At 40.1% G+C, this 14,850-nt stretch overlaps 1 protein-coding gene across 1 annotated transcript; it reads right to left on the reverse strand.

Annotated features, from left to right (window-relative positions):
* Positions 1-353: 353 nt before the first annotated feature.
* Positions 354-14,426, reverse strand: ggt5b (gamma-glutamyltransferase 5b). The gene is made up of 12 exons (XM_084066624.1): positions 14,191-14,426; positions 7,893-8,020; positions 7,598-7,696; positions 5,554-5,749; positions 4,668-4,828; positions 4,227-4,373; positions 3,719-3,849; positions 3,228-3,412; positions 2,411-2,502; positions 2,154-2,263; positions 1,711-1,821; positions 354-1,237 (listed from the first exon to the last, which is right to left on the reverse strand). The coding sequence occupies exons 1-12, from the start codon at positions 14,364-14,366 to the stop codon at positions 1,091-1,093; spliced, it is 1,683 nt and encodes a 560-aa protein (XP_083922750.1). The 5' UTR covers positions 14,367-14,426; the 3' UTR covers positions 354-1,090.
* Positions 14,427-14,850: the final 424 nt, after the last annotated feature.

Genomic DNA, 14,850 nt, shown 5'->3' on the forward strand with positions numbered 1-14,850 from the left:
TCGCTCGTTATTTCACACTATACCTATCTGTCCCAAAGGTCTGGTCAAAGTCAATGTCTCAAAGCATTTCCTCTACACACGACTTTATATAGGCTAACAAATTTCTGCTCTGACGTCACACACAACACAAACCATTGCCTAACAAGGCCAGATCGCACACATGTCCTGAATTTGAGAAAATAAGCACTGTGGATCTCACACGGAATAAATACATGTCTGTGATTTGGATTTTACATTTTGTATCTTCCGAATCAATCATACCAGAGACGTATTCTCAAAATGAATCTTTCTGAAAACTGTAGAATTATATTAAAATAGATTTGAAATAATAAAAACAGAAAAATGTGTTGTACGTAAGAGTTTATTAAACACAAAATAAGATAATAAAGCATTCACATTTCATTCACATTCAGTAATGCTACAGTAACCAGTAAAAAAATATTATTCACATTCGAAAAAAAATCTAGCTGCTCTAAAATAACATCATTACTGCATCTTAACAAAACCAAATGCATGGCACTGATTTGGTTTTAGCCCTGATAGCGGCACTAAAAACAGTCAGCCATGTTGGTCCGTCCGTCCGTCCGTCCGCCCGCCCGCCTGCCTGCCTGCTATTTTGTTCCAAACAACATATTGCAGAAACCTTGTATCTCCATATTTCCACTTTTTATGTTTTTTCACAAATTCATTCCATACTGTTGTAGTACCACACAAACGTATCATGAAAAAGTAGCAAAAATAGCAGTTCTACAAGCTCACAACATGTGAGTTTGTACAGTAGATCTGTTATTTTTTTATAAAAGTATTTACATGATCTTGTGATTAAACAATAACTACATTGGATCCACTAGAAAACAGGTAGCCGTTTTGGACATACAAGGTTTCTGGTGAGGCACATTTCAATGTATAAGGCTTAACATACAAGACTTAACGTACAAGACTATAAAATAAGTCCTGAGTGCAGGGTCCAGTACGAAGATGATGGGCTACAGCACAAAACCTTGCAGCCCTTGATGGTTTAAGATGGACTATTGCATGTGTTCAGTGTTTGTAATGATGCTTTGTGAAGTCTCGTCGCATGAATTCAGTGTCAGTACCCAGCTGCTTGGCCATACTTCCTGTCATCTGATATGGCTTTGATGCAGCCACCTTTCCTTGCCACTGCATTGACCACATTGAAGAAGTATGGTGAATTCTCCACTTTGTGTCCAAGAGCTCTAAGGCCCTCTATCACCGTCTAAGGGGGACAGATGAAAGAAACACACACACACACGCACACACACACACAGACTGATTCTAAAATCAAGCATATTGGTCAATGTGTTAATCATTACCAACAAGCTCCTGGGATTACATATGAACAATAAATTGGACTCCATTGACAACTCGAAGGCTCTCTACAGGAAGGGACAGAGCAGGCTGTTCTTCCTGAGGAGGCTCAGGTCATTCAATGTGTACGAAAGGCTGCTGCAGATACCAGATTAACCAGTCTGTAGCAGCCAGTGGCCTCTTCTTTGCAGTGGTTTGTTGGGGGTTAACATCAATGGGGTGTCAGCTAACTGAACAAGATGACGAGGAAGGCTAGCTACATAGTTGGAGTTGAACTGCATGATCTGTTCTGGGTTTATTAATAAACAACCAGTTATAGTACAATGTCTTTGTCAGTCATTTACCATTGCTACACCGTTATAATAAAAACTGATGGATTACCTTATCAAAGCCACCCTCAAACTTCACGTTGTTTTTGGCATCAACATATACAATTCTGTCAGCAATGGCATCTTTAAGATCCATCCCCAACCACAGGTGATTCATTATAGACTGAAAAAAAGATTCAGTAAGTTTCCATTAATACATCTCACAGATATTGTGATCAGACTGTTGGAGGCTCTAAAAATATTATGAAATGCAAATGTTTAAAAAGACTGGATATGAGACGATCAAATAATCTATATCTCAAATAATTCTGTATTGATTTATTTTTTACACTGTGGCTCTGCAGGAGACAGCTGTCTATAAGAGGGTCGACCAGTCTGTGTGTACGTCTTTGTTTCCGGAGCTAATCTTGCAAAGAGCTTGACTGAATAAGCACTACCTCTAATCTTTATTTTATAATGGAAAATATTAGGAACAACTACATTTGGGAGACTTACCAATGCCATTGCTGTAGTTATCATGCTTCCCCCGGACCCTCCAATTACAAGAGTTTCTCCAGTCCTCGAGTCAAATATCACTGGAGCCATTGAGGAAGGTGGTTGTTCGCCTGATGCAAAAAAGAAGGAAAAAAAAACATTCGCCTACATCAAAAAACATCAAATAATTCTAATATAGAATCAGTAGAATATAGTTAATATGGAGAAAATCTGAAAACAATAAAAAGACCATTTTAAATCAAAGGCTTTGGCATTACCTGCCCTTATGATATCTGCTCTTCCACAGAAGTCAACCAGTTCATTGTTGAGAATGATGCCAGTTCTGGGAGAATAAATGGCGGCGCCAAAACTATAAAATAACATGAAACAATGTAATGTTAGAAAGCATCATAATTGATAATTGTGTAACTGAATACATTAAAGATTATATTTTCCTGTGTATAATCTGTTGCAAAATCTATAAATACTTAATCTATAAATATAACATTTTTATGACATCTTTGACATTTTTATAGAATAATATCGCCACAGAGCTTTTAAAAAGGTGCAGAATAAAAGTATTGCTTTTGCCCCCAAAACTGTAAATTAATGTTTTGTTTAGCTGTATAAGCTGACGGCCACACTATCTATAAGTGCATGTGGGTAAGGTACTTTTTAGCCTAAATATATTGTTGTTAGGCAGCCATCGACTTACAATGTTGCAAAATGCAAGATTGCTACAGGTGCTGTAAAAGAGCAACATCTAGTGGTTGAATGTTAGATATTGCTCCTTTAAATAGATTCATTTTTACTACTGGTACTACTGGCCATGTGTTGTGTACTATTGTTTTCAGATGTTCAGCCATGAACCTGAACTGCATTCCATGATAATGTCAGTTTCAGTATGCTAAACTTGCCCATCTGACCTCAGTGCTTAGTATCTACCATTTTTAATGCATTCCATTTCATGCATACAACAATATCAAACAATATCTGTGGGTTAATAATACATGCTTAATCGGTCGTTTCAATTGAAAGGGTCCTCAGTGCAAAAAAGGTTGTGGACCGCTGCTTTAGCTGATGCTTTCAGCTCACATTTGATTAATAGTACTTGTGACAGACACAGCAGAACCATCTTCAGCCAGGACAGACACGTGTGTGGTTCCCGTACGGTCAGAGGAAGGCTGGATATTGTAGTACGAGTCACTGTGTGTACGGTCTGTGGATATCATTGCCCTGATGTGGTCAGCGAAGTCTGGATCAATCAAATGAGTTGCATTCTGTGAATACATAATGCCAGGATGAGCCATCTTACTAGTTCTAATAGAGATGTAGTCTCGCATAGTCAGACGAGCGGAGACCTCTGTCTACTGATACATCTTGGGACATTCAAACATAAAGACAATGAATGGGATTAAACTGGGAGGAAACAATTTGGGATTTTTTCCCCCCTCTGTTCTAGCCCATATATTGAATTTAGACTTCCCCACATGTATGAGTAGGTGGAGATCTCTGATCGTCTGTGAGACTAATAGAGATGTAATGTGAAATAAGTTAAGTGTAAGTAAATAATTTCTGTTCCGCACCTTTCCAGAATTGAAGATAGGATCACAAATACTTTCCCTTTGCCCATTAGCAAATTTGGCTGCCTCAATGTAACGCTGGTATGTTTGGATCTTCTCATCACCAATTAAAGACTTTGGTGATAGGTGGAAACCTAAGGGAAACGATTTCAGACAACTGTCAATACTGTACTGAAATGTTGGAATCTAATGACTGATTACAAATAAAACATTGTATGCTTTGAAAAACGGACGGCAGAAAAGTCAAATATACCAGAAGTGGCAGTTGGTGGATTAAATATGCCAGACCACCAGTAAGGTCCTTTAAGCTTTAATGGTACCAAATAGCGAAACTAGTGAGTTGTGTGTTGACTTTACTGTGCAGTATGTATGTAGGCCTGTTAATGTGTTAATATTCTATGCTCTGTTGATTAATTGAATACTGTACATAAGACCACAATGGAAACATGTCCCCAGGACTTTTTTTGTGTAATCCTTTTAGTCTATTGAAGAGCCATTGTACAAAAGAGACCTTCCATGAGCTTGAGAATGAAGGCAAGCAAGGCTCCCCCAGCAGGAGGTGGAGGGATGTGCATCAGACCATTTTCCAAAGGAATTGTCCATGCCTCCTCTATTCGTACTCGGAAAGACCTAAGATCCTCCATTGTCATACTCCCACCTATCAGAAATCAGGAGGAATATAGGTAAAATGCAAACTGTTGATCTGTTCTCTCAAATAGGAGAATACTAGTCTCGCGTAGCCAGATGATCAGTGATCTCCTCTACCGATACATCTAAATTCAATGTAGTATAAAAGAGTACAAATTCAGAGATTTAAAGTAACCACATTGCAGAACCAATGCAAAGACTTTAGGGCGGTCATTCATATTGGGATGGAATCCGGATTGGTTTCCTAAGCAGTAGGTGTAGATTTGAAACATCAGTAGTAGCACCCTGCTGACATCTCACCCACCTGCCTCTTTAATGTCTTGGATCAAGTCGAGTCCTATCTTCCCAGTGTAGAAGGCATCTGCCCCTTGCTCTGCTATGCGTTCCATGGTTTCTGCCAGCTTAGGGAACTTTAAAATGTCCCCTTCATTCATAACCGCCTTGTTCTTGTTACAGAACAACTCACTGGAAAAGAACATCCACAGAGAGCAAAATACTTATTATAGAAAAGAAACCATAAACAGAATCCACATGCAATAACAATACAATGCACATGACTAAGAAATGTTCATTGGGTATATTGTGACCTGTCTAGTTACAGTAAAGGTACTGTATGGGCAGCGGTCGCTCAGGAGTTAGAGCAGCCGTAGCCGTTTGGGACCAGAAGGTCCCTGGCTCAATCCCCACCTCCTCCTAACTTCCCCTGTGTCAAAGTGTCCTTAAGCAAGACACTGAACTAGCCACTCCTGTATGTAAAGCACTGTGGCTAAAGCTGCTATAGAAATGCAGACCATTTACTGTAACTAAAATGTGCTACTCTCAACAAGACATTCAAATAAAATTGTGTCTCTTTAGAAAGGCAGTGATATAGGTACCTGTTTATAATCTATTTCAAATTGCATTACATCCACATTTTCTATGCAGCTCATTTTAAACACATTTGATTTGAATCTAAAAAGATCCTCAGGTCTGTGGGAAATTAATGTAAATATCCCTCTCCATCCGGGAGGGGGGGGGGAGACTTCGAGGCTTCAGGAAAAACCTACACTCTGTGTGCTGTATAGACACCTGAATGACATTAGTCAGAGCTGCCTTTCTTTCTTTGTCAACCTCTTTGTGAGTTTTTAAAGTTGTATTTTGCTATTACATTATGAAAATGCAGGAACATCACACATGGAGAAATGCAGTACCACAGAGAGGAGTTCGTCACTACAGGTCCTATAAGCGGATGTTGCAGGAGGCGGGCCAAAAAGAGTGGCAGAGGGAACCCCTCTCTGGCCAGCTTAATGGTGGGTTCAAACAACTGGGACCAGCGCAGCTTCCCATAGCGTTTATGGACTTCCTCATAACCCCGGAGCTCTCCAGGAACACCAATCCACTGGCTGCCTATAGTGCGAGTGCCATAATAGAAAATAAATCATACTACAATTAGAACAAGATAAATCAAGTGTGTTTCCATTCATGTACAAGGCGTCAGTCAGTCAGTCAGTCAGTCTCTCTCTCTCGTCCAGTGCTGATCAATGTTATTACAGATTTGTACTTTCAGTTTTAATTTAGTTTTTACGTTTCTTTTTAATTCAGTTTAGTTTCAGTACGATTCCCAAGTGGGTTTACTAGTTTCAGTATGGTTTTTATTGTTTAAGAATGTTCCGCTTTATTTTAGTTTTTATTAGTTTCAGTAATATTGTATTTGTGTATTGTGGCCGTCAGATTGAAACTGATGACCAACTATCTTTGACCATCTTTGATGGTCAGCCTTGATGGTGTTGCAGAGTGTAACCACATTAACCCTGGCATTCCTAATTTGGGCATCTCATGAAAGGCGAAGATTTAAGGAAAGAAATTAAACAAAAAATGTAATGGGGAACATGCCAAATCTACAAGTCGCATCACAACACAGTGTGAGCTTGTAGATCTGCAATTTTTACTATTCGTCGTACGACAATGACGACAAATCCCTGTATATAGGGATTAAAGGAGCACTTGTTTGAACCATACCTTCATATAATTGGTTCTCACTAATGTTCATTATAAGATAGTCACCCTTTCTGTCTACTCACTCTACGTCTCATTGGTGGGCTACAGACATTTCAGAAACGTGCCTACCAATGAGGGATGAAGATTTCCAAGCTAATAGGCACTACAGCCTCTCCCTTCCTGGAAAGTTAGCAGGCTGAAATAGAAGCCATTTTTCTTGCATTGATTAAAAATGAAAAGTTTGAAATCTTGTTTGAAATGACCAAACCTGCCTACCGATGTTGTCACTGGTAGGCAGGTTTCTGAAGTGTCCAAAGCGGAGCCCTCCTCTGAGACACAGAGTGAGTAGACGGAAATGGTGCCACCTTATAACGAGCATTAGTGAGAACCAATCATATGAAGATGAAAATGGGTGAAGTGCTCCTTTAAGAGACTGGAGAGCAGTTTGTGGACTTAACCCCACAAAACTGCTCTCCAGGCAGTCAAGGCACTGGATGGTAGATTATGTTACCGTCCCATTTTGATGCATCCACAGACCAGCTGTGCCCCTTCACAAACTTCAGGGATTTGAGAAAATGATGCCTCTGAGATTGAGGACTCTCAGAGGTCTTCATGAGTGCAGAGATCAGGGCAACAGGCCTGTTGTCCTTACGGCCAGTGAACCATGGCTTTAGTTTCTGGAGACTGGAACTACGGTAATACTGTTGTGAAACTTCTGAAACTTTTGGCAGAGAACAGTGAGTGAACCCTTGTCGGAATTTTATGAGCAATAATAAATAACAGAGAAAGTTGCACAATGGGGGTTTCTCAAACCTCCCCCCAAGTAAGACACATGGCCACCATGTGAATATTACGGTCAATGACTTGTATTAGACTCAGCCTGGTGTTAGAGCTTGTCTTTTACTTAAAGTAAACACACTGGGGAAACATTAAGTGATTTAAATCTATTTTAGAGGATATAGATTAGTCAACTCCTGCAACTGGTGGTGTTCATAACCATTTTAGTTCTTGATCCTGTTTTTACATTTTAAGTGGATATTGAGTTCACTTGTATGCAGTGTGATGTATGTATGTATTGTTTTGTATGGTTTGTTTATTGTTGTAATAGTGCGTCATGCTGCTCTCTTGGCCAGGTCACTCTTGGAAAAAAAGGATTTTAATCTGAATTAGTACTTTTACCTTTACCTTATATATAATTTTCATGTATTTATTTATTGTTTTGGTAGTATGAGTAGAGCAAACAACCACTATTCCTACCTGTGGTAAGTTGCAATGCACTGGCGGGGCAATCTTTAAGCAGATTAGCCTTGAATGACTGTGGGACAGTCTCTCTGGAGTTGAAGACTTTTACTTGACCTAGAAATAGATATAGATATGATAATCTAGTTAATGATTACAAACAGCCATTGATCATATTCTTACAGCAGCTGTTTTGCTCTTACTTCACACTCATGGGGGGTTGGTGGTTCCCACCTCCCAAGTAAGCTATGATGTAAGAGCAAAAATATAGTTAACTGTATTGGGCAAGAAAAAAAAATATGAAGACACCCACCTGTTTTATCCTTTATTGTAAATATGGACCCGCCCCCAAGCCCCATGCTCTGGGGATTCAGCAAAGAGGTGCACAGAAGAGCTGCAATGGCGCCATCTACTGCTGAGCCTCCCTGCCGCAGCATATCTCTTAGAAAGCAAAATGGAAAAATATTGATTGGATCAACTGTCAGCTCACCACACACATGCAACAAGGTTATAGAGTTAACTAAAACTAAAGCAAAAAGATGAAACTATAGGTTGGGAAATATTTTGAGTTCACTTAAATACAAACTATACTTTAGAAGGACCAAATAAATAATATAAAAGAATAAATATCATAAGAAAATACAGAAAGTGACTTAAGAGGGGTCCCTTGTGATTGTATAGATGTTTTGTTCCAATTAATCAGACTCTAGTTCACACACAGGTCCCATCAGGTTTGAGAGGCTGCAGTGTGTGAAGTTTGGCTAACGTTAGTTATTGTTCCAATAAAGTGGATTCTGTTAGGGAGCTGGGCTCAGCTGGCTAAACAGGTTGTATTGCACATCACTTTTTCAGAAGGTGAAAATAAAAGGGGGGGGGGTTGTAGTGATAAGGATTAATAGTAATATAGTAAGATCATGAGTGACATTATTTTGTATACCAAGTCATAAGTAAAGTAATAGTGTTACTCTTTAAGGGACTAACAAGTAAAGAGTAACTAATTACATTTCCTGAGTAAAAGCAGCCTCAAGCAGAAAAGACAATGTATAGAGCCCTGCGGGACTCCGGTTAACCTAGTCTGGGGTTTTAAGTGGTTAAGTATTGGTGCATAATGATGTTCATTGAGACTGGCATAAGCCAATTCAGTGTATGTGTATTACAAAATGTGTCTGAAAGGAAACAGAGCTTCAATTAAACAGAACACAACTTACTCAATAATTAATCGGATATGATATGAAGACAACAGCAATGGAGTTTCTTAAACATGACCTCCTCACCAGCACAAACAATTGGATCTGAGCCATCAACCATGGCCTATGTCTAGGTCAGGTCAGAACCAAACCCCATCCACCAATCAGTGAAGATCGGAGACATAACTAGGCCTCCAATTATATACTTGTCAGGTATGACAGTTAACTCTCAACCCCCAACTCCACACGCCCACATGGGTGTATAATAAAGATTTATTTGGATAATGTAGGAACTGAAATAATGTTGCTTTAGGGTGTATGCCAGAGGTTGTGCAATAGTACATCCACACAGGGATTCATTTCACACACTCACACACGCACGCACGCACGCACGCACGCACGCACGCACGCACGCACGCACGCACGCACGCACGCACACACACACACACACACACACACACACACACACACACACACACACACACACACACACATCCAGTATAGAAATACTTTATTCAATAAATCAAAGTGTCAGAGTTACACTGCTATGAGGCAAGTTCAAACCAGAAACTAATTCTCATGGCAGATCTCATACAACATACCAGAAGCTCACTCTAGTCAGGGGATATTAAAAAAGTCTTGGAATAAATTCCTTACCAAAAAAAATCTTCACCAATGTGTTTGCAAAGGTGTCTAGTAACACATCTCACAAAGACTGAAATTCAGTATCCCTAGGAGAATTTTTGACAGCTCCTTAAAGTTGGAGTACCCACCATAACCTTGGTTAAAAAAAAATCCCCCCCTCCAAAAAAATCAAATTTTTATTCTGTTTTAAGTAGCATGTGAGGTGTCAAACTAGGGTGTTTTTATGATTCTGAATCCATTGCAATCATTTGTTTTGCACCAAAACCACTCCTTGGGCTAAAAACGGCCCAATCTCAATGGGCTTTTTACACAAAAAGTATACATGGCTATGGCCGTTTTTAGCCCAAGGAGTGGTTTTGGTGCAAAACAAATGATTGCAATGGATTCAGAATCATAAAAACACCCTAGTTTGACCCCTCACATGCTACTTAAAACAGAATTAAATTTGGATTTGATTTTTTGATTTCTTTTAACCAAGGTTATGGTGGGTACCCCAACTTTAAGGAGCTGTCAAAAATTCTCCTAGGGATACTGAATTTCAGTCTTTGTGAGATGTGTTACTAGACACCTTTACAAACACATTGGTGAAGATTTTTTTTGGTAAGGAATTTATCCCAAGATTGGAAAATATTCTGCTAATATCCCCTGACTACTCACCATGCTATACTTTTTTTTTCTCATATCGAAGTGGTCTGAATGCTGAATGGGCTTTTCATGGAAAGGTTAATGAGTTCATATCTCTAATTGAATGAACACCAGGGGGGAAAGAGAACAGTGAGGTTTTGAAATAATAAATCAAGAACCTTTACCATGCCAATATACAGACCACCTCAGAACAGTCTGTCTCTCACCCTACCCCTTCTTTGATGACCAGCCTCCACTGGTCATAATAATAAGTATTATTATTTCATAAAAATGTTATCTATGTAATCTTTAATAATGTATTCAGTTACAACATTAAAAATGTTCCATGTCTGACTATGCTGCTATTTTATAGTTTTGGTTTTTTTTTTTATTCTCCCAGAACTGGCACCATTCTCATTCAATTCCAAGAATTCTCATTCTTGGAATTGGAGGGCCCGGGGGAAGCATGATAACTATGGCCTTGGTAAGTCAATTACATCCAGTATATCTCTGCTGTAATTCATGAAGATCTAGATCATTGGTTCTCAAAGTGGGGTCTGAGGACACCCAGGGGTCCTTGGGGGGTTCCAGGGGGTCCCCAGCTAAATTAGTTAATAGATCATCACAATAATTTTAACCACTTTATGCATTTACATATTGGCTTTTCAAAATAGCAGCTGCACAAGCTCACAGCGAGTCACTTCGTGCCATACTGTGAGCTTGTACATCTGCTATTTTTTTACATTTTTGAAAAATATCGAAGATTTCTGAACGTTTTTGAATAATTTGAATAGTTTTTTTTTAAACAAATCTTCTCTTCTGGGGGTCCTTGGCACAAAACCTTTTCAGATGGGAGTCCACGGCCAAATACATACAAGGTCCTTGACATGATGCCTGTTTTCAGCATAGCATTGGAAACATTTCAAAACAGAAAAAGAATTATTCGGTGGACAAAGGCCTTAATGTAGCTATGTGAAATTGCAAATGGCATGCAGGATCTCTGGGCTTTATGAGAGCAAAAGAATGATCACAAATGCTGTGGCTGCAGACTGCACAAGAAAATCCTGTAAGTCCTTTGTAATTATTATGCAATTGTTACTCCGAGAGTGTACAAATGTAACCAACTGGATCCATAAGCGTTAAATAAGGGTAACACAGGACTTTATTTGGAGGTGCATTCTATAGATGCACCTCAACGCATCAACACACTGATGATGTGTCCAAGTTTGTGCATCAGTAGATGTTTTGTTAACTGAAATACTCTGGGAGTAACATGCAGTAACAACCAGGAACAGACTGGTTGACCACCACGAAGAGAGCGGTGACATCTGGAGAGACAGAGGACGGCCGGAGAGACGGCAACCCGGGGTGGAGAGGTTTGGCAGCCCAAATCACATCTTCTGAGAGGAAGAACCCAAAAGCAAGCTACAGACTGCTAGCCTGACACTCAGTCTGAATTTTCATTTCGTTTCACTCCATTATTCAGTCTGAAAGCCCTCTCAGTGCAGCAGTTTTCTGAGATGGGAGCGTGGCCAAAGTTGGACTCTTTGGCGATTGGTTCATACTGGATTATCCCGATCCCGATTCGTCGTACAGATTTTCAACTGATAAAACCCCGCCTCCGACAGCGTCACCAGACCCTGAATGCGAGGCTAGCGATTCAGGGGGTGGAGCCAGGCTAACAGACTGCGGTAAAACCTGCAAGAATCTAGAGGGTTTAAAAATCCATCAAGGCAGAATGAGATGTTTGACTGGCCAGCGGCAACGACAACACAACGCACAGAAGTCACTTCTGGTCAGACGCAGGAGGAGCCAGGCCCGGAGGCAACCCACAGTGCCCAGAGCCTCCTAATGTTGCCAACACCCGCTGCTCTAACAGCTCACCTGCCACCCTAAGCCCCCAAGAAACAGTGGGGGCAGTAGCAGTAGTATTGTGTCCAAGCACCACTTGGACACAGGCCGGGATCTGATCAGATTCGGTCGAGTCGCCTCGAGGATCGTGTGTGTTGCAAGACCTGAAACACCCAGTGACTGCAGGAAACAACTCTGATGATGTGCCCAAGTTTGGGCATCAGTAGATGTTTTGTTAAAGGTTCTATGACATTCATTTTCACTTTTTTTTATGTTTTTTGGGGGGTTTTATGACCTCAATTAGACCCAAAAAAACTGAACTTTGAACATTCAGTGGATTTTCTGTGGTCTGGGGTTTTCTGAATAATTAGGCTGAAAAGTAATCTGTGATTGGCCCCTGGACTTTGATGTCACAGTCCATCCATTAATACTGCCCCCTCTCCTCTCCGCCCCTCCCCTCCCCTATCCATTCCTTAGGGGGGGGGGGGGGAGCAGAGACAATGATTGACAGTCAAAATCCCTCAACAGCGACACCCGCAGGCAAAGATTTCTTTTTTCATTGCAGTTGAAAAGGCTTTAGAAATCAGAGAGAAAAAATCCTGCCATGGATCACTGGAGTGGATTTTTCAGTTAAAACTTTTAATACACGTTTGAAGGACCATGATAAATACTTGTAATGTGTTGTAAAACTGAATGTCATGAAACCTTTAACAACATGCGATTCCAAGTTAGGGTTGATAAGATGTTGCGTGATATAATTATAAGTCTATTCTTTGTAAGAAATAAGCGCCTCCCACCAATTGTGGAAGCCAATTACAGACAAACAGTATGGAATATAAGAAAACGGTTTGACGTCCATTGTCACATAACTCTCACACACACACACACACACACACACACACACACACACACACACACACACACACAGAGGAAGAGAGAGAGAGACACACACACACACACTTTACTTTACTGTATGTGGGTTTGACAATGTCATGTACAATATTTGGAATCATCCCATCAATCAATCAATCATCCATTTCCTTTCATTGTTCATCAGAAGCAAACAGGATGTCTGGGGTCAGATTGATGACATGTGATTGAGCCTAACTCTGCTTCAGTCCCGCATACAGAACAAAATCTTTTTTTTACAACAGGAAACAGGAAAATAGAATACTCCTGAAAATCTAGGCAGAGGGCTGAGAAGCTGGGTTTTAACCTTTTTAAATAGAACTAACAACTGGACTAGCTTGAGCAGTGACACGCTGAAATAGTATTGCTGTCAGGTACAGAGCAACAAATCAAATGTCACTACTAGGATCGAGTCACATGTAGCCTACCTGGAGAAACAATCAAACTATTGTTATGGTTTTCACAAACTCACGAATATTAGAAAAGCTGCTGAAAACTAGCCTATAAGGAACCCCAGTATTTATTTTATGATTTATGCATGCACAATTAAACTGATTACCCCACTGTTCAGCTATATACTATAAGCTCAGAGACTCCAATAATGACAAACTTGTAGAACAATCACAAAGTAGGCTAATTATTCCTATGAGAATGATAACGTCTAATGGACCCTCACCATAAAGAAAAAAGCCATGCATGCAATATGAACTCTGAAATAAAGAAAATAAATTGTTACACAGTTAACCAAAATCGGTCTTGAAAAAAAACATTGCCTATCGTTTTATACATACGTTTTATACTAACTTAGTTAGTTATTTTCAGTGGTGTAAAGTAACTAAGTAAGTACATTTACTCAAGTAGTACAATTTTGAGGTATTTTTTACTTTAATGGAGTATTTCAGTACTTTTACTTCTACTCCACTACATCTGATCTCAGAGGCAAATATTATACTTTTACTCCACTACAATTATTGGAACATTTAGTGACTATTATTATATGTAACTATTATTACAAAAAATACATTAACCACTTCAGTGTAGGTTACATTTCGGCCATCTGAATAAAGCCGATCTGCAAGCTCACAATGCGTCGCGATGCAAGGCATTGTGAGCTTGGAGATCTGCTATTTTCAAAAGATTTGAAAACTTGTGAAATGGGCTATTTTGCATAATGAGTAGCCTGCTCTCTGCTTTTCGTACTTTATGTACATTTTGATGCCATTGCCAATATACTTTTGTACTTTTACAAATGTTGAATACTGGACTTTTACTTTACTTAGAGTATTTCTACATTGCAGTATTGATACTTTTACTTGAGTAAAAAAATTGAGTAATTTTTCCACCACTGGTTATTTTAGCTACAGTCTGTTAATCCAAAGCAATAAATAAACTTACCTGCCAATCTCAGAACAAAGTTTTGAGTCTGCAGCTACAGCGGCGTTTTTGAAGGTGTCATGGGAACATGGTTTGTCGCCCAGCAAGGCAACGCACACACACATGATGAGAGCGACTGCACAAAGCAACACAACACAGAAAAGGCATCTCTGCCAGGGCTTATACTTCAGAGGCATTAATTGAGGTTGGTGCGGTGCGGCAGGTAGGAATACTGCAGCTTGTGTCGGTGAGTGCAGGGACGTCGTGCACTGTGGCTGGTTGGCGCGTGTGCAGCCAAATATAAGTGAGCTGCAACCCCTCCCCTACATTTGGAGCCCAGCAGCCCACTGCCACGCACTGGCCCCCCACCACTCATAAGACGAAGTGAAAGTGAATGTGCTATTGTGCTCTATTGGGAATACTTTATTAGAAGTTTGCGGTGTGTGTGTGCGCGCGCTGTGCAGTCTGTGCACATGTGCGTGCGAGCCAGCCTGTGTGTGTGTGTGTGTGTGTGTGTGTGTGTGTGTGTGTGTGTGTGTGTGTGTGCGCGTGCGTGTGTGCGCGTGCGTGCGTGTGTGAGTGTTCATGTCTTTAGCCTCGATCTCCAGGCTTTTATTGTTTAGTTTTGCTAAAAAATAAACAGTGTTAGTGTAATTGTTTCCATCTTTATTGCAATCAGCT

This window comes from Gymnoscopelus microlampas, assembly GCF_963454915.1.
Source record: "Gymnoscopelus microlampas genome assembly, chromosome: 9".
Lineage (NCBI taxonomy): Eukaryota > Metazoa > Chordata > Actinopteri > Myctophiformes > Myctophidae > Gymnoscopelus > Gymnoscopelus microlampas.

Excerpts from the sequence above, each read along its gene's own strand:
- ggt5b (XM_084066624.1), bottom strand. The coding sequence starts at position 14,366 with ATGCCTCTGAAGTATAAGCCCTGGCAGAGATGCCTTTTCTGTGTTGTG. Across the intron at positions 7,697-7,892 it reads TACAATAAAGGATAAAACAG|GTCAAGTAAAAGTCTTCAAC; the intron begins GTGGGTGTCTTC and ends ATCTATTTCTAG. Across the intron at positions 4,374-4,667 it reads CCAAGACATTAAAGAGGCAG|GTGGGAGTATGACAATGGAG; the intron begins GTGGGTGAGATG and ends GATTTCTGATAG.